At 36.1% G+C, this 25,175-nt stretch overlaps 1 protein-coding gene across 1 annotated transcript in view; it reads right to left on the bottom strand.

The window, feature by feature from the left end:
* Positions 1–25,175, bottom strand: part of LOC124402813 (ephrin type-B receptor 1-B) — a 320,170-nt gene that overhangs the window by 35,985 nt on the left and 259,010 nt on the right. The window contains exons 7-9 of the mRNA XM_046876081.1: positions 22,197–22,359; positions 11,709–11,817; positions 10,221–10,285 (exon numbers count right to left, since the gene is read on the bottom strand). Coding sequence (XP_046732037.1) covers positions 10,221–10,285; positions 11,709–11,817; positions 22,197–22,359 — 337 coding nt within the window. The remainder of the gene's footprint in view (positions 1–10,220; positions 10,286–11,708; positions 11,818–22,196; positions 22,360–25,175) is intronic.

The raw sequence follows: 25,175 nt of genomic DNA, 5'->3' as shown, positions 1-25,175 counted from the left end.
ACAGCATATCTTATTGATGAAGCTGGGGTCAGAGCCCAGAGACATGATACAGGGCCCCTGGAGCACAAGGGGTTAAGGGCCTTGCTGAAGGGCCCATGAGAGGCAGCTTGGCATAAATGCTTGAACCCTTGACCTCTGATCAGTAACCCAGAGCCTTAACCACTAAGCTACCACTTCCCAGTCAAATTACAACACCAATTCAAATCAAAGGTTATAGTGATCTGCTTCAAATCGTTTCAGTACTAATTCTCAGGGACTTGAATAATAGATTAATGATAAATGTTTTGAAAAAATCGTGTCGTTCCACAAAGAAATAAATATATAAAGTGTATAGTCACTGATATGTTTACGATTTCTATAAGGAATTGATTGTTTAATACGTATTGTAAATGACAGGAAAATTCCACAAAATAAAAGATTTGCAGGGTTTAGTGTCTCAGCGACATGTCTAACCTGCAGAGGGAATGAAATGGCTGCTATTTATTTATTTATTTTTTAAAGGATGTGCTTTTCTACAAAGAGAATCAACTTTGGATGGTAACATTATGGCTTCAGGTTATAACCATCACTCAGTTATTGATTATTTTTCATTACATTTTCTAAAAAACATGCTACAAAAGTGTGAAACCTTAATAGGCATAATTCTGTGATTTGGCATTTAAATGATTCTGAGAATATCTATTTCTTTCTCCTGCATGGTCAACAAATATGCAAGTTGGTGTAATTAAGAACCATTTAGATGATTCTTCTCAGAAGAATAAAAAACTAGTGCTTACCTGCTAATGTTGCATAGCCTTTGGCTACATTCAGTCTTTTCTAAAGTCACCCAACACTACACACGAGTCTTAGTGCCTTACAAAAGAATGCATCTCTTTATTCACACAAACAACTTTTAGCCCAAATGGCTTTCCTTTTGTTGTTATTGTAGAATCCCTAAATTTTCATCACAACCCCTTATTTGAATGCTTTTAGAAAGCTAAGAAAGCTTAACTACCAAAACAAGAATGTATTCTGTTATACAGCCAATTCAAGACTACAAACTCTCACGAGCCATCTTAAAACGACATCCAAAATTCTACAATCTCTTTAGCCTCTTATATTGTCAGGCTACACACTCCCACTAGCATCCTGAAAAGATATCAGGGTAATCACTCTCTCTACATTTACTGTACGAAGAGCACCCACATTACATTAACCCAAACCACACATCTTCCTTCCACCTTACAGGGGTAAGGAGGAGTTTGAGAATGATTTCTAAAGGCTCTAGGCGTAAGGAACAAAGCAAAGAAAAACACAATGTCTCTTTAATACACAAAAGAAATGGAGCATTTTCCACAAAAAAAAAGAAATTCAGAAACAAACAAACAACAAAAAAAGTGCTTTGCACTAAATGTGTGTATTGCAGTTCTAATCCAGGACACACAACACACATACACTGAAAACTAATAGCCTGAGATGGATATCCTTTGATAATTAAATCAGCAAACTCATTATTCCTCAGGTGGAATCTTATTTTAGATTCACCTGGCTTCTGAAAATAAAGAGGTGTTAATATTTAATTCTGGTCTGGTCACAAGTTCATTCTGGTCTGCTTTGTGTTATAACCTGCTAGCCCCATGAGAAACAGAAATAGAGAAAGGAAAAAAGTAATATTACATCAGCAAAGAATTGACTACTACTGTACATAGACGGTTCCCTTGGGAACCCAAAAGAAGCTGTCAGGGCTTATATTGTTTTTACCCAGATCATGTGGATTTTTGCACCTTTTTTTATTTCCAAAGATTTAATATATACGCCAATCAAAAATAGCATTAAACACAACTGCCTAATATTGAGTACACTCAAAACATCTCTGCACCAGCAAGCGTAGATGCCATAAGGTCCCTGAAAGGGGTACTGTGGTATATGGTACCAAGATGTTAGCAGCAATACCTTTAGGTCTTAGGTAAGATAGGGCCTCCATGGATCAGTCCAGCACATCCCACATCCAGCACAAATGCTTGATCAGATTTAGAAATGAGGAATTTGCAGGCCAAATGTAAATCTTGAACTTTTTTTAAATTTATCAACCCATTTCTAGCGAAGTTTTGCATCGGAGTGCACATTAACTTGCTGAAGGATGGCTATTGCCAGTAGAGAATAGTGTTGCCATGAAGGGGTGAACTTGTTTTGTAACAAATCTTACACAGGTATTATGTAAAGGGTTAAACTGTTAGCCTTCGCCACAGCTTTTTGGACTCCCAGCTGAAAATGCCCTACCTAACTTTAAATGTTAACATTTCCTGATAAAAGTTAACTGTGTATACAATATCTTTGAAAAGAAGACACTTTGAGTGTCACTGTCCATTATTCAAAGTTGATATTGTTTAAAAAGACAAGTTATAGAAATGTATACATGATGAAGTAGTGTGAATATACATATTCTGCATATAAAAGTAGGGGTAAAAGCCACATTAACAAATTGAATGAAGATATAATAAAAAAATAAGATTTCTTATTTCTCAAGTTTTTTTGTTATCATAGTCACACAAAAACTTCAAGACCGGGCTTTTAATAATTGTTGCTATTCAGTTTACATATCAGTGGTTTAAGCTATAGCTAATATAAGTATTTCAGAACTGATTGTTAGTAGCTGCTTTATGATTGGGGTTGATATCATAACTACTTTACCCAACCAGTTTTGTGTTGTTTCAATCTAAGCTACTTAATTAGGCTAAAAAGTATGGCCACTAATACAAATTGCACTCAATAGCAAGACAAGCTAATTACAGTTTGCTAATGAATGCAGACAATGCATGAATGGAACTATGATTTGTTGGATCAGTTTCTTTTAATACCCATAGTTTCTATGTTCTACAATTAATGTCTTTATTATTAAATTATTATATTTATGACTGTACATAATGGCAAAAAGTCTTTGGCTATGGTGTTCTTTCACCACACAAAGTGAACACATTACTTAAATGCAACCAGCATCATCATTTCAATGCAGTGTGTAAATGTAAGGTGGCTGCATGTCGTACCGACATTAACTGTTTTTGTGCTTCACTGAACTGTATTATGTTCAGTATTGTCCTTGTGTCCACATCCCTGGGTCCAGCAATAGCTAGAGAAGCCAAATGATGCTAAGCAATAACTTTAACCAACAGCCAGACCATGCCCTCAGTTCACATTCACAGCATAACAGATGGCGGGATTTGGAACCTAGTGCACCACAGCGTTGATGTTTTTTGTTTCACGGATATATATTGGAGCTCAGTCGGAGCATTTTATGTTCAAACAAACGGATCAGTTGGGAGTTAAGTTTTATCTTTGACTGGTTGCTGGAGGAATGAAGTAAAAAACAAAACGAAAAAAAAAAAAAAAAACATACAAACAAACACAGAAACCACTGGTGACACTTATATCAACAGCTTACTGAACGTGTTTGTTTACTGGGGCAACCGTGAAGAAAAAACTGATAGATTACTTAGAGCAGATAGAATCTGCTTGTCCCAGGTGTCTGGGTTACTGTTTTCTGCCCTCTAAGAGATAATACTTGTTATGTTTCATTTGCAATTGGCTTTTACTTTGTCCTTTTTCTATCGCTTTGGTGCAAAAGTCGCAAATGGCACATACTGCGTTATTCATCCAAGCTTAGCATAACATAAAAATGCAGCCTGGCTAAGTCCAAGAGCAAATAGATAAGCCACCCTATTTAATATGAGTAGAGATACAAGTAAAAATGCAAATACATACAATCAATAACATAAAGCAAATATTTTGTTGGTCTACCATCTCATATCCATGCAAACTTCCGTTGTTGTTCATAGCCAACAGAAATTAATATAGTTTAGATTAAAAGTCATTAGTAATAAGTAATACAGTGTACTTAGTTACAAAGTATGTATAATAGAAATAAGGAAAAACTAAAGTAAAAGAAAATATAAAAATCATACAAGTAACATAGGTGAAACTAAAATACAATTCAATTAAAATGTATCCTACCTTTAGTCATTTTCCATCTGTTTGTCAGTAGGCTATGATAAAACATTAGCCTACATGCAATGCTGCATTATGTGTATAAATATAAAACATTCTTTCGGCTTCTCCCGTTAGGGGTCGCCACAGTGGATCATCCCCATGTTTGATTTGGCATGTTTTTACGCTGGATGCCCTTCCTAACGCAACCCTCCCCATTTATCCAGGCTTGGGACCGGCACTGAGTGGCTGGGGTTGGTTCCCTGACCGGGGATTGAACCCGGGCCACAGCGATGAGAGCACCACATCCTAACCACTAGACCACCAGGGAACCATATGTGTATAAATATAATATGAATAAATGACACTTAGTGCTAATAAGTTAAACTTATTAAAAGTTAGAATCATAAGTCTAGACCCAGTGCACTGGCTTCTACACCTAAGTAATTAACATCCAGTGGTAGGTATACAAATGTTGAAAACTAGTTACCCCTTGATTTTAAATTGTGTAGAGGAATAGATTGAAGTGACTTCTATGGCGCACTGCTTGTGCACTCATGGCAGGAGCATCAAGTGACTGTGTTTGAAAATGAACACTCATTTACGTCTATATTTAGATCAGTGGAAAAGACATCAGACATAAATACGGGCAGAAATTATGTCTGAAAGCTCAGAACTACTTAGTCGCTAATCGCACTGTATTGCATACGCCGCTCGGTACAATAACAAATACATACTAGGGATACAATGTATATGCACAATTTATATATATATATATATATATATATATATATATATATATATATATATATATATATTTTTTTTTTTTTTTTATATAGATTAAAATCTAATTGAAATTTAACTTCAATTTAATAATAATAATAAAGTGGATGTGGCGTAAATCAGGAGAAAAATACAGGCTACACTGAAGATGCTCTGTTATTTTTTTGGTGTGATTTAGGTGCATTTCAAGGTCATTGCAAATCAATACAGCTTTGTTTTGTCTAATTGCCTTTATCCTATGCTGAAACATTTCAGTTCTAATGGGAACGGTCTCTTTCAGGATGACCCTGCCCACATCTAAGGGCACTGAAGGGATTAGTGTGAATAAAGCTCGTAAAAATATAAATATATATATGCTGTAGCCATCACCTTCAACATCTCAACCCAACAAATGTTTTTTGGTTTATTTTATTTATTTATTAATACATTTTTAATGGGAGATTTTTGAAGTACATTTTAGAACATTTCACCTTGTCTGCCATGTTACTGAACTGTTTTTGCATACTTGGCCTTGATCGTCACCTCCGTCAATTTGAATTTGTACTTATTTTTGCAATCGCTTTATTTGGGGGTTAATTATTGCATAGTTTCCATTTCTTTATACAGTATAGAGTTTATACAGTATATAACATTTAATATTTACAGAATTATTATTATTAATTATTTCTTCATAATGGTGTACACTTAAGCTTCGCACGACTCTACATGTTTCTCTAAAGGCTGCCAGTCCATGTTTATTTAAATCAATCCTATCGCTGTCTGAGCACATGCATCGGATAAGCCTTAAGGAAAATCTGACCTTTTTGGTGCAACGGATTTGAAATGATCAATATCACAAATTTGCTTAAATGTAAATGCTGACCTAGGGGTACTGCAGAATTATTATTTTCTCCATTTTGCTCTTCATAGCCATCTTTTGACAGCATTTATTTTCCACATTTTTGTCCTGACAGCTATAGAAATATCTTTAAAGAAGCTTGGATTAAAAACAAAGTCTACATCCTACTTTACAGTGAAGTAATGTAATGTTACTTACTATTTTCACACAAGATACATAGCACAGTGTCATAAAGGTAATAGAGAACTCCTATATGCCCCTGAAGATTTCCATATAAACTAAAATCAGTTTAGAATTATTAATTCTGTGTTCTGAGTGAAATCCACTCGAGTTCATAAATGCCATTTAAATTGGATATTCCACCCCACTTTCCCAGGTACACCGAGAGACTATATTTCCAGTTATTAAACTGTCATTCCTTATGGAGCAAAAGTGCATTGTGGGTATTCTACATTACCAACCATCACAGTGAGACCAGCAGGAGATGGCTTTAAATCAATATTTTACAAGGAATCTTATTTCCATTTTATTACAGATGTTCATTTTTACCCCCCACACATTAATTTCAATTTAAGTTTCTCTATTGCCAAGGGCATACATTAGATCTAAAAGAAAGATTTTTTTTCTTACTCCTTGAATACGTTCTGGTTGAATGATTAGCATGAATTTAGTATTTCAGCAAGGTAAGTTTGTGGATGGAAAATAAGAAGGGGTGATTATTATATAGCTGAGGTAAATCTCTCAGATGCAGTGCTGATTTAAATCTGGCAACACTTATTAGGTCACACCCAATTCTCTTTTATATGTGATGTACTCTGATACTAGGGGTGCAACAGTAACGATTTCGGTTCAGTGCGCTTGTGTTTTTATGCATGGAACATGGTTAAAATCCGAGTTCCCTCACGAACATATTGAATAGCGGACTACAAGTGTATCTCTGCCTCACATTTTGAGTGCAGTGTCACTGGGGTTTTTTTTGTTTGTTTTTTATTAAACTTGAAAACATACAGAACAATGCCAGGCGTGTAAAAAAGATGTCACTGTGTCACTGTGGCTACTTACTTCGTACCAGAAATACGATTCGTAGTGTGCTGTTTGTAGTGCATTGTAAACTTTGAAAACGTTGTAACGGAAAATTTTGTTTTGCGCACATGTGAAATTGCTGCCATCGGCAAACATTTATAGGACAGTCTAGCGATATAGATTCTTTACTGTTATATGTACACCTGAGAGTCAGTGAATGAAGGATGGAAGAAATTAATGTTGAAATATTATGTTGAAAACGTGGAAGTTAAGTAGATCATATCTTTAGAAAATAAAATATTAAATTTAAAACACACACAAACACACAGACACTGACACACACTTGTATGCACATCTGTATAACTCAGATGGGATTGTAAAATATTTAATTACAATTTTCAATTTATAAAATGTTGTTTAATCAATTTAATTTGTGCCAATTTAAGCAATTACTCAATTTAATCAAAATAATAAGTGTATTTTTTATATTTTATTTTTATAAAACATTAAAAATATTATCATTATTTTTTTGTTTTATTTTTATAAAACATAAAAAATATTATCATTATTTAACCAAACAGGCATCTTCTTATTATTATAATTTTTTTGATTAAACTGTCGATGTTCTCAAATGTTAGTAATAATTGCCCTCGTTAATAAAAAATGACAAGCAATTTTATGGTTTTCATTTCTTCCCCCTAAGTGTACCAAAATTTGAACTGAAAGATGACTTAAAATCAGAGGTACATACCGAACCGTTAATTTTGTGTACAGTTTGACCCCTAATAGATGCCCATATAGGTATAGATGATGGTATAGCTCTATACCTTTAATATGTGTGTGTGTGTGTGTATGTGTGTGTGTGTGTGTGTGTGTGTGTAATGAAGTGTGTATAACTAGCAGGACTGATGGTGCCGCAGCTCACAATCTGTTATACAGCCCAAATGCACTGTCTGTAAAAACCTGTCAACCTGCAGCATCTGGAGTACTAAAGCACGTGCCCATACAGATCATTATCCATTTACATTTAACACTGTGTGTGTGTGTGTGTGTGTGTGTGTGTGTGTGTGTGTGTGTGTGTGCGTGCATGGTGTCCATCTGGGACAGTATCAGTCAGGTCAAACTCTGCCCTCTAATGCTTTTTTCAGCTCCCACTTTCTTTGTCTTACTGTCTGTAGGTGTATCGGTACCAGAAATAGCCAAAGTGACACAAAAGATCACCACAGTGTCATTGTGAGGCCATGAAAGTGCACAGCACATGGAATAGGCAGTTTGACTACAGAGAACACAAGCAAGATGTTGCCTCAGCTGTCAAAACAAGGGACATATTCTTCCATGGACCTCGGAAACCCGCAGAGATTCACAAGGCAGGCATGATATTTACACAACTGTGCTGTAAAATCACCCTGAGCTCTTTCAAGCACCCATGTGTACATGTGTACAAGGGAACAAGTGTGGCCTGGATCTCTGGGCACCCTAACTGTACTCAGGAAACTGGGTCACTGCCTTTCCAGAGGGACAGAGGGGAGTGTGATTACAATAATGTCTAGACACAGTAAAGATGGTCATTACCTGCAGCATCAAGGTTGATTTATAAAATGTAGTAATCCAAAGTTAAACAATTCAGTAAAAAACTTTTATTTTAATGATTCTTCTTTCGGCTGCTCCCATTAGGGGTCGCCACAGCAGATCATCGGTCTTCATACCCCCTTGTCCTCTACATCTGCCTCTTTCAAACCAACTACCTGCATGTCTTCCCTCACCAATGATTAAATATACTATATGAAAAAAGGTTTGTGAACACCTGAAAATTAGATTTGTATTTAATTTTTCAACTTCTCATTGTACATTTAATCCCCACTGGCAGTTATATTAACAATCACTCTTCTGGGAAGATGTGTCACTAAATTTTAGAGTGTGCTTGTGGAGATTTGTGCTCATTCAGCCACACAGGTGTTAGTAAAGTCAGTACTGATGTAGGGTGAGGAGGCCTGGCGTGCAGTCAGCGTTCCAAATCATCCCAAAGGTATTCACAGGAGTTGTTTAGTAGGCCACTCAAGAGCTTTAACTCCAACAAATGTAAACTATATCTTCATAGGTCTCTCTGGAGGCATTGTCATGCTGGAACAGATTTGGGTCTCTGAGTTCGAGTGAAGGATACATTTAAAGCTACCACATTAAGAGACATCCTATAAAATTTTGTGCCTCCAACTTTTTTGGTAAATGTTCAAAGGAAGTATCACATTTGGCTGGAAAAATTTCCAAAAAGTGTCCCAATAATTTTGCTCAAACAGTTTTTGTGTGTTTTCACTTCTAATTCTTAAACTGACTGAATGGCATGATGTTTATTTAAATGTTCAAATGTGACATAAGAAGTGGAAGAATGGACATCTATATTTGTGGTTCAGAGTGTCCATACAATAAACTATATGGCCAAAAGCATGTAGACACCCAAATTAGGTTTTTCTTTAACACCCCATACCAGATTTAAGCCCCTATCACTGTTACAATAACCTCCATACTTACAGGAAGGCTTTCCCCTTGTTTTTTTTTTTTGTTTCGTGGCTGGCGTGAATAATGATTATTCAGTCACAAGAGCATTTGTAAGGTCAGATACTGATATTGGATGTGGAAGTTAGATTTCCAATGTATCCTAAATGTGTACAGTTTAGTTGAGGTCAAGGCTCTGTTCAGGCCACTCGAGATCTTTAACAGCTTTAACCTTGACTAACCATTTACACTCAAACAACTTTCATACACATGTCAACATTAACACAAGCACACTGCAGGAATAGGGTTGAGCCTTTTCGTTTAAAGGAGAAATTATAATGCTTCCACACAAAAGCATTCTAGACAATTGTGTATGTGCAACTTTGTGGCAATAGTGTGGTGAAGGCCCACATAAGTGTGTGACGGTCAGAAGTCTACAAACCGTAATGCACATTACCATATATCTTTTTAAAGCCAAGGGCATAGATAACAGCAACATAGCATTTGTATACATTAAGCCGACTTCCTGGCTTTTCTGATTTACTACAGTGTGTTTTATGGTTCCATTTAGCCTTATTTAATTTGAGGTAATGTCAGTAAAATGTAATGGTAGCAAATGAGAAAAAAAAAGTTAAATTGGGTTTAAATAAATAAAGGCTAATAAAACTAACATTAAAGATTAATAAAGTAAAATAATGAGACAAGTCAAACTCTAACAAGAGTCATATAAGAAGGTGAAATGGCTGAAAGGTAATGTAAAGGTAAAGTATTTTTTGTCTTTATGTATTGAATTACATTCATGCTGTGTGTGCATGAGAATATCTAAGACTGAGGAAAGAAAAGATTTTGCCTTTTTGACAAAATTCATCACCGATAAATAAGCCCTTTTTCCACTCTTCTGCTACATATTAACACATACTTCTTGGCCATCATCCTGCACTTGGGATTTGCTATACCCACCCCCAGTTCTCTTTGGAGAAAGCTTTGTGGCTGTCAGAGCCAGGCTCATGAGACAGTGATTATAACTGAAACCTGTCCATCACAGTTGTGTGAAGTGGAGCAAAAGGGACTGAGGAATGAAGGGTGTCTTTTGTGTGCAGTGATGGAAAAATGTAATGATCCTCACCTCTCCCTGTACTGTAGTGCTGAAGCTTGTCACTGTACACTGCTTCCTTACTGTAAGCTCGTTTCCTGTGAGAGAGAGAGAGAGAGAGAGGCAGAGAATGAGAAATAGAGTGAGAGAGAGAGAGAGAGAGAGAGAGAGAGAGAGAGAGACGTGTAGTAATAGTAAAATATTGATTGACAACTAAGATAAAAAGTAAGTGCAGCTACTCAGACATTTATCCAGTACCATACATCAGTTCAAAGACGCTGTTTCACCTGCTTGAACTAAGGCGCACTTTCAGCAGACTACACCTTCGTATTTTTGATGTGATAGTTTGGTTCAGACACTGGCCTCTGGTAAAAAAAAGTGTGCTTTGTGTATTTTAACTAGAGATTTTTTCTCTCCTTCTGTTTTTATATTTTCAGCCATTTGTCATATGTTTGATGTTTGGATTTTTCATCTCTTCTGTTTGATTGATTTGATTTTTTTTGGCTAATCTGAATTCGGCTGCTGGTTGCCCATTAGCTTGATTTTGCTCAGCCTTGTGCTTCCAAAGATTACGTGTGTTTGCAGGCTGTAGTTTGTTTGTTTAGTATTTTATTTGTTTGTGGTGATTTTATTTTTATTTTTTTTTTAAAACTTGTAAAGCAGGCTTGAAAACGAGCTCTGCCTAACCAGAGCAAAAAGGCAAAGTTACATTTACATGCAATCAAAATATCTAGGGTTACTCGAATGTTAATAACCAGACCGAAAGATCCTTAGCGGAGATGGAGTAGACTGATTTAGTACAATTTAAATGGAACTCCAAACTTATTAAAAAAGGTGGATCATCCTTTTAATGAACAATTAAGTAGAGCAACGATTGTCAGGCATACGTAGCACATGTACTTTACTTTCACCGTATGAATCTGTGTGTCAAGTGCATGAACACAGTTAATGGTGCAGATTTAAAAAAAATAATAAAATCGCTTAAAATTGTGTTAAACTAATCTTTTGAACAAGATATGGGACTAGACTTTGAATTTCAGCATTTAATTACAATAGATAGATAGACAGACAGATATCTGAAAATAGGCTGGACATTACCTAAATGCCTGTATAGAAGCTTTCACTTTGCTAATATAGAAATGAATCAGAATGATCATTTTTTATATATATTAATAATAAATAAAGTGTGCATGTGATGTTATTTGTAATATAATGCTATGGTAACATTAATACTAAATCCCCACTTCATGCATGTATATTACATTGAATTGGATTATGTGTAACAAAGCGTCCAGATATAGACACACAATAAACTCAGTCAGACTAGCGAAAAATAAAAATGCATAAAAACTTAGCCAGTGTTTTGCTAAAAGATGGAAAGAAGTGCCTAGCACTAGCAAGTAGCAGTAATACTGCTATATAAATGACCACACAATTATCATAGTGCTGGTTCCATACATTTGCATTAATTATTTTAGATTAGTCACTGGTCTGTGCTGATGTTGATGGAGTTGTTCTCACCTGCTGCAGACTATTGAAATGGCCACCAGAGACACGATGAAGACCACACCAGCAGCCGCTGAGCCAGCTATTAGTGGCAACTGCTCCCTCAACTCTGACTTAAAGTCTTCTGCAGAGATGGGAAGAGATATTAAAAAAATATAATCCACAAAAATAGATTCTGATTAGTGGCAACACAGGAAACTCTTTTTCAAAATAGTTGTCGGAATTATGCAAAGAGCCACAGGACTATGTATCCCATCAACCACTGCACATCACATTCAGTGGTAATTAGCACTTATATATAGCCACACATCTCACAGCAGTCATTGTCCCATGTTTGTTTTTTTTTTCACCCTGAGGCTGTTTTTCACAGTCTTTATGTTCAGATTATAGTTTCTTACATTATTTGCATTTTATGTTCTTTGAATTTTTGCACTCGCATGTGTCTCTGTTTACATGACATGACAGTATTCATGACAGAGAGAGTAGGCGAAACTAGCTGTGTTAAGACTACAAATGAAAAAAACAAATAAAAAGTCCCACAATCACCTGAAGACTCCACCCTAAAACATATTAAATATGGTTATATCGAAATAATTGTAACATGCTTAATTAATTCATTTGTGAATTTGTGCTTATTGTGCAGTTCCTGTGAAAAAAAGGAAATATCCTCGGTCTCATGAGGGGACAATCGGATGATCACATGGTGTTAAAATAAAGAATAATTACAACTCAAAAATCGCATAATCATAAGGAATTCAGAATCAAAGATAAAAAAAAAGTTTATTTTCTCAGCAATGTGCCACAGAGAAATCAAAAATAGGAGTAAGGGACAAAACAAGCATTGCAACTAGAGACCTGCACTCCCACGATTTGATGGGTGAATGCGGGTTCGGGCGGGAAAATACTCGTGTGTGCGGTTTGCGGGAGAATAAAATAGATTTTGTTTGTTTGTTTATTTTTCATTTTTTTTATTCATTTTCAAAAGGAAAAAAAGTAAAATATATAAAAAAAAGCAGAGTAGCAGGAAAAAGCAGAAATTAAAATTACTTTTACATATTTTACAAGATTTCTGGTGAAGATCTTCATATTTATTATAAAGATGAATGAACTTTTGAGTTAAATGAACGTTTACAGATGCTAACGAACCCTGCGTGAACCCTCTGCTGCAAGCCGTTGTACAGTAGTACACTGCTCAATCAAAGCCCAGGCTGTCTGGAAGCAAGCGAAAAAAAAGGTGATGTGGTTGACTTCTATGAAGAGCAAAGCAGTAACCATGGAAACAAAATAATTGAGAGATTGGGCCGAGCCGAAAAGACAGTAGACGTTGCTTGTTCTTATACCATGAATGGTTCATTGGCACAATTCTAAAGAACAACAGTAATATCTAAGAAGCATGGAAAAGTGACAGAGGAGATGGAGAAACTTCTCAGTGGAAGACCTGAAGTAGAAACGGGGAGAACAATCGGAAGGTGCATCGTTTAATGCCAGCCATCTCATCCATCTTATTATTGCTGATGATCCTTCAGTTTTATCAACATCAGGTGTGAGGAGAATTGCAATTTGCTCTTCATCTCCTTTTGCTGAAAAATCTTTGGCTCAACCATATCCCACCTCCCCTCTCTAACCTCCAGTCAGTAACTCTCTTCTTGTCTGTTCACTCCATACCAGCACCTATACAGTATTCCAGCTGTTGTACTGTACTGTATTGTTTACTGTACATTTCAAGGTACTGTAAAAGTCAAAATGTTTTATTTACACTGTACAGTGTTACTGTATGTGTGTTTAAATGCATTACGTTGTATATTTGTTTTAAAGGTGAATAAACTTTTTGGACTTTTGAACAAAACTAGCACTACTACTAACGATTAATAACATGCTCCCAGAACGGAACTCATCCATAAGCCAGGTACTTACTGTATATACACTTGTAACAATTTACACATAAAATATCAGAATGTGAGGTGAACTTTAGAGAAAGATGGAAGTGTGAATGTGAAGTGAGCATGAATAATTTAAAGAGGAAAGATTCTGAACAGTGAATCAATCTAAAGAGCAGCGATGCTGAAAGCACATCCTTCATATAACTTACCTGTTTATAACAGTTTTATGTTGAATTAAGTGAGTTTAAAAAGAAGACTTTCTTAGAAGAGGAGACACATATAAGAACATCTCAGAACACCTAGAAGGTAAGTATGAGAAGGAAAAAAAAAAAGAAGCTGATACAAAAAAAAATGAAGTGTGTTCGTGAGGGAATAGGGAATGGTGCACAACAATGAGAGGAAGAAAGAGACAGAGAGAGAGAGAGAGAGAGAGAAAGAGAGAGAAAGAGCACAAAGATGGAAAATAAGTAACATGGATGTGCAGTGTTGAGAGAAAGGAAGATGGAAATTATGGACAGACACAAAGACGTTTTCCATTTAGCCAAATGCTTTCCAGAAACAACCGAGCGAATATAGCAGCCTGTATGTGTGTTTTTGTGTTTGCTTGTGCGTGTCTGTTTGTTACTTTACTAATCTGTGCCCTAAGATTGTGCAGAGTAAATTAATTATTTTTGACACAGCAAAAAACTAAGGAACAAATCTGAAGTTTAAAAGAGCTTTGGAAAAAAGATCAGGCTTATTGTGTCCCTGGTAGAAAGAAGTTTAATTGTTCCTTTGTGTAATCTCACACTTTCAGGAACACATCAAACAAACAAATGAAAAAACAAATAAGAGTATGCATTTCAAAGTAAAACAATCTCATACATGAGCTAAATAGTTAATAAATAGTTAATAATATAACAAAATGAAAATTTAAAATGAAAATGATAGGTATCATCATGTGACAATAAAAGCATGTTTCAATGTATAATGACATAATAAAAATCATCTGTAGCAGGTATTAAAATTAGATAAGGTTAACCTCAGTTGAACAACACCATGCCATATTACACTGTCATTCTTTATTTTAAAAAAACTAAAACTAAGTACACTTTTATTGCTTCCATAGGATTTAAGAGGCTAACTAGCTGCCAGGTGCTGCTAATCAAATGCTCTTAATAAACTGATTATCAGCAAACATCACATCTTTAAAGCCCAAAGACAAAAAAGAACCATTTCCATACAATTTACAGTCTGCCATTCTAAAGTAAGGAAAAAGATGTGGAAAACATTCAAGAGAGTTGCCGATCTTCCCAGGAGTGGAAGTCGGAGCAAATACACAAAAAGGTCTGTCAGTGCAATGCTCATAGAATTTGCAAAAAAAAATACAAGATCTCCATCTTAGACTTAGTTAGCATCTAAAATGTTGATGTGCATTGTATTGAAAGGGTTGCCAGGAGAAAGTATTTTCCTGTAAAAAGAACATGGCAGCATGGCTTAGGTTTGCAAAGTTGCATCTGAACAAACCTGGAACAAAAAGACTTCTGGAACAATGTCCAAAGTGGAAATGTTTGGACTAAATGCACAGCACTATGGCAGCAAAAGATTGACATTGGATGATGATTTGAGCTTGTTTTGCAACCTCATCTCTGGACCTGGGTTACTAGCAATGGCCCAGTCAAAGTCAGGACTTCAGCCCAACTGAAATGCTATGGTCAGGACTTTAAAAGAGCTGTGCATAAACAAATGCCCACAAACTACAAAAATAAATAAATAATAGAGAACACAAATATGCTAATACGATTATGCTGCTAAAGTGGTTCTACGCCCTGCTGAATTATAAGGGGGTACTTAGTTTTTCACACATGGTTTCTCCATTTTGGCTTGATTTTTTGTAAAACTTAATAATGACACTTTGTATTAGGCCATGTGTTTATGGTTATCTGAGGCTGCATGTATCTCATTTTAAAACTATTTGAAGCTTGAAATGCATAAAAATGTCTAAATATACTGAAGGTTTACTAGTTGTATATTTGCTGTAATCTCACACTCTATATTTAAAATGTCACTGAATCGTTAATAAACAAGCTACAGTTAGTCCAGAATGCAGCAGCCAAAGTTCTCACGAGGTTGAGAAAATATGACCATATAACCCCAATCTTATCATCCCTACACTGGCTAACTATTAAGTTTCAAATTGACTACAAACTATTGCTTCTTACTTACAAAGCCATAAATGGTTTAGCTCCAAATTATCTGTCCAGTCTTCTAACATGCTACTATCCGTTACACTCTTTAAGATCTTAAAACTTCTAGTGGATTTCTAGTAGCCCCTAGAATAGCAAAGTATACTAAAGGTGGTAGAGCATTCTCACATTTAGCTCCTAAACTTAGAAATAGCCTTGAATAGACACACTCTCCCAGGTTAAGCGAAGATTAAAGACGTATCTTTTTAGCAAGGCCGACACGTAACACACATCACATATCATAACATTGTGCTCCAGTACATCTGGTCACATGCACATTATCAACTTGTGCTTGTTAATATCTTGAACAGCAGCTACGCTAATTCCTCTCCACTGCTTATCTCTATTTAGTCACTCCAAGGTTGCACCAGCTCGAGTTGTGTCCCACAACAAGTAGATCTCGACCCCGCAAACATACCAAACCTTCTAGAGACATACCAGCGTCATTTGGATCGCACTTCATGTAGAGTTTGGACATTGGACCTCTTCAAATTTCAAACTTCAAACTTCAAAGGCTCTGGCATGGAAGAGTTGTTGGATCTATGTGTTGGATCTCAACATGTTGAACTATTTTAAGTCTATCGTTAGAGTCAAAGTAACTGTTTCCATCATGTTTCTCTAGTAATAACGGTTGTAGGTATCTATTCAGTTCAATTACATTTCATTTATATATCGCCGTTCACAATGGACGATGTCCCAACACAGCTCTACAGAATTAAATGTAAATTTTTGTGACATAAATCAGTCCCTATGCATTTATCCCTAATGAGCAAACCAGTGGCGACAACGACGAGGAAAAAATCTCTCATATGGAACAAGGCAGGAGACCCTTCTCATCTAGGTGATGCCGAACATCCAGTCATTATTGTTCCATCATTGTTGATGAAATCTGATAAGATGCTGGCTTCAAACATTATGCATGCGCATATTATATGAAAAAGCAAATCCAAACCTTTCCTAGCATCTCAAATTTTTCAGATTTTGTAAGGAATTAGTGCTCGTATGCAAATAAATGTAAGATACTGATATACTGATGTATATTTTTGCTAAAGTTGCAGTATGAAGCAAAAACTTGGGACAGCTTGGATGATTAACAGTTTATCTAACACCACTGTGTCTTCTGTAAGTGTAAAATTTAGTGTTAGCAATCCAGCCCCAACTCATAAATAATACTTAAAAAATAATTTATATTTCCCATTTAAAATCCTTTTTTACTGCACTAAATTCGTCTAAATCATTCTTGCTTCAGTAATTAGTGTATATTTTGCCCATTCTATTCCAGTAAATTGGCATTTTCTGATTGAAATCTTGATGAGATTATATCTGATGTGATGTGCTGCCAGTGCCATTAAAGCTTTTAAATTTACACCCTCTGGCAATGCCGTCCCGGTTTTTATGTTCAGAACAGAAAAAAAGAAAAAAGAAATTCCTATGGGCATTTTTCATAAGACAGAACCTTTTCTCGTATTCCGATTAAACCGCAAATCAAATCAGGTTTGGTTTCGACTTGGGACTTCACCTGGAAGAAATCATATGAAAAATGATGGCTGTTTGCAGGCTTTGTTTTTGCTCTGTCTTGATTCAGCACTTACACACACTTACAGACAGACACACACACACACACACACACACCTCATTTAATGAAATAATTTCCTCATCATTGCACGCACCTGCCTGACAGACAAAGTGAAAAAGGGAGAGAGAAAGAGAGAGAGAGAGAGAGAGAGAGAGAGAGAAAGAGAGAGATCATGCAACAAAGGAATCAAGTATGAGCGCTCTCTCTCTCTCTCTCTCTCTCTCTCTCACACACACACTTTTTCTTTGTGTGTGTGTTCGCAAGAACCCGGTGTGTCTGACCTTTTCCCCCTGTGCCTAGTGCTAATTGTCTTAACGAATGTCGTGCTGTGGCAAGGTGCCAAAGGATAGAACCATCAGCCAGATCTCAATACATCCATCTGCTAATTACCTCAGCTAGAACACTCCCTCACACTCAACTCCCACACACACACACACACACACACACACACACACACACACACACACACACTCACACAAAGAATATATAGTGCTATCTATAGCCGCTACAATTCATTTATTTTATTTTATATATCTTCATTGTTACAATACTTCATTTTACATTGGCCCAGGTCAAATACTTTTGCACAAAAAAGTGAAGAAACTCTTTCTTACTATGTCTGTCCGTCATTGGAGTCAAACATGTTAATTGAATGTATTAGTATTAGGCTTGTACTAGTATTCATACAGTGTTTTAAACTGAAAATAACATCTTGAAGCTCAGACACAATCAATCAGTTGATTTTATCTTTAGATTGACTTTTCTAAAGGTATTACATCATACTCTAGTTGAGTTAGTCTGCCCAAATAATTTGGGGTCCATTTTAATGATGCATGTGAATTATTATAGTATTTAACCCATAAGTAGATCATACGCAATACAGAAAATGAATGTTAACTTATTTGTCACCATGTGTCACAATCATAGATCCATCTATTTAACTGTATTACTGATCAGTTTTTATCATGTTTTGCAAAAATGTTTTGATCTACAATAGAATTACTGTAACTAGCACAACCACCCCAGACCTCCAGTAGGCACCCTCACCCAGGGTTGGAACTGTTTCTTCTGCGATTATTCCTACGTCTTTTATATGATCAAATCATATGGACTTTTAGGTAAATGAATTTTAAGGTAGAACCTTACCTTTTACCTACATACTTTTAAGTTCCTTGTGTTATTAGCAAATGAGTTCAGAGTTTTGTATTTAGTTTGCGTTTTCTGTTCTGGCTGTTCTGTTTTGATCTGTCGGCCTGTTTTTCTGCATTTTCTTTTTTTGACAATTAAATTATGTCTAAATGAACCCTTACAACCCATCCCACATGGATCCTTTTTGATGTCAGAATATGGTACGTTACGCTATTCTGACACACGGTGTAATGTGTAACAAATAGCTGCTGGTTATCAGGCTCCTATTTATAACATTCTGAAAACTATACTACATAAAGTTACAGTCATTGTTGTGCTAGTTACAAAAAAATAGTAACTAGATACAGTTACTAGTTACTTCATTCAAAAAGTAACTGAACATATCACAAGGATTTCTGAAATAAATAACAAAACAAGCTGAATAATATATTCAGAATCAAAAACTAAAGTGGCTTCTGCATCATAAAAGCTGTTGTGTTGAGCTCTTAAAAATGTTCCTTTCACAGCTTAAGTATTAAAACTATCAACAAGGTACAACATAACACCAGGTTAGCTTCTAGCTTCGTTGAGGCATTGAGGTCCTGGAGGAGCTTCGACAGATTGGAGTTGCTGTTTATCGCAGTAGACACGACCTTCGAACCAGAAAGACACAGCTTACATGTGACTAAAAGTTTTTGTTTTTATGCTCAAATAAAGTGAAATAATGAGCATATTTCGACTTTGAGAAACTCGTCTTGCTCTCGCCTCGACTCGCCATTACTGCCGCACAGACCTGAATAAACGGAAACACGCCCACAGTGCGTCTTCTTCGTGTTTACAGTGGTTCATCCTCCAATCCTACAATGCGACGCTGCTATAAACAGGTTAGGCTGTAGTCTACACTTCAGCCAAAATTCATTCATTTAAAAAAGTAACGGACAACGCACCATACGGTAACGGTAACAGAGTTACTTTATTTAAAAAGTAACGCGTTACAGTATTGGTTACCGTCAAAAGTAACTGCGTTACTAGTAACACGATACTGCCCAACACTGGTTATAGTTATACGTATACACATACACAGTAAAGAGATCATCTAATGACAGCTGGTCACAATAGTTGGTATCGATTAATAGTCTGACAAAGAAAGAAATGTGAATAGATTCAAAGAGTTGAGTAAACAACTCACCTTGTTCACATTCATTAATGTTTGCCTGTATTTCATGTGCACCTTTCCAACTACTGCTAATGATGACTGGTCTAGTAAGAAATCATCCCAAGTGCTTGTTTATTTATTTTTATTAAACCACTGGATTTTGTACTTGGTTCCATCAAAAATCACAAGCAATCCAGTTCAAAACATTTGTTAACAGCAAATAATTGATGTGGATGTCAAAAATGTAACCTTTTAGACCAGCTGACCCTGAGCTGTTTATCTTCTACGTGAAGATTCTTCTTCACTTTTACTTTATGTAGCGGTTCTATCACATGTATCCCACTGGCTAAGAGAGAAGGTGGAGGTGTGTGTATGTGGGTGAATGCATATTTCTTTTGCTTTAGGATGACAATTTTATCTATAGGCTGTGTATCTCACTCGCTCTCTCTCTCTCTCACACACACACACACACACACACACACACACACACACACACACACACACACACACACACACACTTACAATACAGTGCCTGTCAATCTTCCATGACCTTTTAAATCAAATAAGAATCTATAGAAGTAAGCTTCATCCACCTAAAGGGAACAAACACACCGATGCATCTTCATATTGACTCAGAATAAAGTGTGGTAGTTACTAATATCTAACGATATCTTTTTCTTTCTTGTGTGTATCCTTGTTTGCTGTATAGAAGGTGCTTTCTTCTCAAGTATTAAGTGACTGGGTGGTAGAAGACAAGCTGGGTTGTGTGTGCGCTCACCAGTGCTCTCTGTGTACCAGCGGAGACATAGTTATATTTAACACATGCTGTGTCAAGAATGTTGATAAGCACATTTTCCTTCTAGTGTGTGCTGTGTACTTGGCTTCATCGGCTTGCCAACCATAGGACGTAACAGGCCTGCAGCGCTCAGCCTCTCTGCATCCAGTGTGTGATCTTCAGTGTCCCTGGCACCATGTGTGTGTGTGTCTCTGGCAGCTAAGAATTGGCAAGACATGCCAGTCTACACCTTCATTAATCAAACCCCCCAAGAGATAGAATGAGTGCGTTAAAGAGAGAAAAGCCTATGAATTCAGAAACCATTCAATTAACCCACCCGGAACATGTGCAGTGTTTCTGTGGAGGTCTAGGAATGAAACTACACATACCAGGTGGTGACTGTGGTAATCTCTACTTTACATTCTTCAGTATTTTATCTTAATCTAGTAACACAAAACGTAGGGAAAAATAATAATAATAACAATTTGTGGTCATTGAAATTACGATATTTTCATTATTCCCGAATGGTAGAATCCATAGATCCAGACATTTTAAATGCAGAAATAAAGTGATTTAAAAGAAAAAGCCCAGTCAAGCATGGAATAAAATAAGTGCGGTTCATTTTAGACCCATGATGTGCATTAGAAGGAGTTTGCATAACTTGCGCATCAAAGGGTTCATCCATTTATTTGCCATGTTGCCTTGGATCATTTTTGACATTGGAGTGCCCAGGACCAGCATACAGAATGGCACATTTTTTATGTAGATATGAATAATCGAATGTAGATATGTAGAATATGTAGTTTATGTAGATATGAATAATCGAATAGGTAACGAGTGGAAGAATGACTTAAATTTAATCCAGGCACTATAAATATTTGGTAATGCCATAAAGATTACTCAGTGCTCCCTTCATAGTCCTGTTACTGTGATTTTGACTTTCCTCTTTTGTTTTTCAATGATGTAGCTGTGTCTTTATTAAATTCTTGCCTGCACATGTGCACAGTAGAAAGGAATATTTCCTGTATACAGTCTGCAAGACTTGGAGTGTACTGCTTAATCAGCTGGCTACCGTAGTTCTTCAGCTGCCTGTGGAATGGAGATAGCTTAAGCTATACAATGTAGTGCATGATGATTCTTTTGCTAGTGAGGATAGTGATTAGCACCCTAAATAACTTGTATTCTAGTATTGAACACAAGCCAGAAAGATAACGATGGATTGATGAAGGAGAAAAGTAACCTCACCAGGCACATCACCTGATTCATCAGATGGTCAGCCCACACATATATACACACACACACACACACACACACACACACACACACACACACACACACACATAAATAAGAAACACAACAACATTTATATGTGGTAATTCATCACACTTGTGTATGGTCACATTTGTTTTTAAATGATTTTGATGAAAAGACAATTAACTGAGCCATTATGGACCGAAAAGAATTGCTCTCTAGGCTCAATATGACAAACAGACTACACCATAATGTTGAAACATGGTCCATACATTCAGCTGATCATGAAATTTATATTTAATTCCCCAGAAAACTACAACTTCCTCTAATCGACTCCAAGATTTAAAAATGTGTCAGTAGAACCCCTTCGTACATGTACATGCATCATCCTCCCACTTTAAACTACCCCCAAACGCACACAAACACACACACACACACACACACACACACACACACACACACACACACACACACACACACACACACACATGCATTGCCATGGTAATCCTTACCATCTGTGAGAGTTTGAAAGCACATCTTGTTGCTGTATTTGCCGAATCCAGCCACTGTTCTGGCTCGAACCTGTACCACATAGACCGTGCCGGGCCTGAGACCGTCCACGCGAACTGTGTTGGTTTGAGTCCTCAGTACCGTTGAGTTAACCTCCATTAGTTCCTAGTAAAAAAAAAAAAAAATAGAGAAAAAGAAAAAAATTCAAAAGCTGATTTTATTTTGTCTCAAAATACTGATTGTTATGCTTACAATATCCTACTTAAGATAAGATTAGATTAGATTAAACTTTATTGTCATTGCCAATGAAATGCAGTTAGCATCCTTCCAGAAGTGACCTGCTTACATTAAATAATATGTTAAATGAGGGTATGGGTCCATATGTACAGGGATGAAAGTGAATAATGTACAGAAGGTGCAGAAGGTAATAAGATATGGTATATATAAGTAATATACAGTATATGTGCAAAGATTGTGCAAATATAGCATGCTCAAACATGATATACATATGTACATATATGAATGGTTGTATGATATAGTATACAGAATAAATATGGGTAGAATAGACAGTAGTGTAATAATAAAATAATTTATGGATGGTGCAAAATTGCAAGAAAAACATATAGATCTCATGAAACTTATAGATTAAAATTGTAATTGTTGAAAAATACAATAAGATTTCAGAAATATGTATTTTCCAATGTTTGGGAAATGATAAATTGACATTACTCTTGATGCAATGCATCAATTCAATATTTCCCTAAACCAATAGACATAGAAAGTGTGTGTTCCAGTATCTTCTTCACTATGTTGAGGCCGTGTAAAGCATAATTTCACTGGCAGAACTTTGTCCCCATGGCCACTTGTGCAAGTATAACATTAGGCCCTACTCATGCTGCTCTTCCTAATAAAGAATGTTCATGTGCATACTCACTTACTCATAATGTTTCATAAAACAATCAGCAATCTGTTAGCTCTGTCATGGCCAGCAGTCGCATCTACATCGGCTTAATATGAACCATTACTGCCATAGCGAGGCAGAAAACAAGCATGACCACAAAGCAAATCAGTCCCATAGACACACAGCAATATTTTCACCTATGAGATTTTCAAAATGACAGCAAATCTACAGCAGCTGTGAACATTTAACAGCAAATCCAGCTACGTTACACACTGATTAATGGACTTTCGTCCAATTGTTAGATCTTGGCCCTGTTTTTTTTTCTTTCTCAGATTTTTAGCTTCATGTTTTAGCTTTAGAATTGAAAGGCTTTCTGGATGCTGCACTGATAGCTGAATTCCAGGTTATTCATTTCTGACTTGTAAAACTTCTGATCAATGCATTCATTCATCCATTTATCATTAGTATCTTTCACTCATCTATCAGATCTTAAAGTCAATCTGGAGCCTATACTGAGAAACCTGGGCATGAGTCAAGAATATGTCATAGAAGGCTTTACACAAATGTTCATATAAGTAAGAATAATTTGTTTTGGGGAGGTGAGAGGGAACCAGAAAACCAAGAAGAAAGCTAGAATCAATAAACCAAGCTTTGGATTAAACCATGATGTATATATGTATCTATGTATAATAAAATGCATTCAGTATTGTGGACTTTTAAATGATCCCCAGGTTGTCACGGTGGAAGGTGAACTATTTTCTCTTCCTGTCTTTGCATCATGGCTTCTGTTGCTGTATTATTTTGTTTTGGGGTTGCATTTAATTGCATGATCCACAAGCTGTACTACATGCTGTATGTTTTATTTAGATACCAGGGTAATATTTATATTCTTAATTAAATGAAATCCGAACAAAATAAATAAAGGAAAGAAACAAATAAAAGCTGATCAAATGTTGAATATAGGTCACTATGCTCTTCACTACAGCATGCATGTTAATCAATATTTATACATTTTTTGTATTGAAAAAGTTAATACCAGAATCAACAATTAAATTGAGTAAGAACTGCACAATAATTAGACTAGCCTCAATTGAATGCAAAGCTGTAAATCTTTATATATTAGGCATAATAGAGCCAGTTGGAAGAGATAAAAGGGGGATGGATGAGAGCTTTGGGAGAGGTACAATGAGTTGGACACCGAGTGAGAGTACGCATTTAATAAAGGTATATATAAACTAAGCAGAAAATGCTGTTTTTGGAGACCCAAAGCCTTCCTCACTTTTCATCAGTCCCGTCCAGATTAAGTATGTGATACTTCAGAGTAAGTAGAGCATCAACATAGTGCAATCTCATGTCTTCATGTTTGGTGTCAGGGTAGCAGTTACAGGACAGGAACTACACTTCCCAGCAGGCCCTGTATCACTCACCAAGAACACTAGTTGTACTTGTGAATGCTCCTACATTGCTCCTTTTGCTTGCTCACCACTACTGAGGTTACCAGTAAAAAAAAAAAAAAAAAAGAGAAGGGCATAACTTCATGGTAAATTACTGATATTTAGCTTGACTTCAGGAGACTTGTGCATTATGATCAATGAATGCTATGCGCAAGCACCAGCCTCTTCCGCCACGCCTTGCCCCACCCTTATAACTGTGCCCCTGACCTATAGAAGGCACACACTCACAAGACAAACAACAACAAAAACATTGTGTGTTTTTCTTCCTGAAACATTCAACGTTGTCAATACTATATTACAGTAATTCGAACAAATCAATCTCAAACTAAATCAATTTGAATTGAGGAAAGGAGAGACATTTAGTTTTATTAAACTAAATGTTCAATTCCAAGCCAATCCGGTACACTATCAAGCATTCATAGCTACAAATTTACCTAAACTGAAGTAGATAGCCTATACAATGAAGGAAATGAAGCTGAAAGGGGAAATACAAACAGAAAAGTGTTTCTAAATTAATTTTAGCTTATGATTTTCTTTTTTTTTTTTTTTTGGCCTAAGCCTATAACAGAACTGCATCATGGTCTTTTATACATGAATGCATTATTACTTTAGTGTCACTGAAAGAA

Source organism: Silurus meridionalis, chromosome 20, assembly GCF_014805685.1.
Source record: "Silurus meridionalis isolate SWU-2019-XX chromosome 20, ASM1480568v1, whole genome shotgun sequence".
Lineage (NCBI taxonomy): Eukaryota > Metazoa > Chordata > Actinopteri > Siluriformes > Siluridae > Silurus > Silurus meridionalis.
The sequence above is the reverse complement of the archived record's forward strand: the minus strand, read 5'-3'. Positions and strand labels throughout refer to the sequence as shown.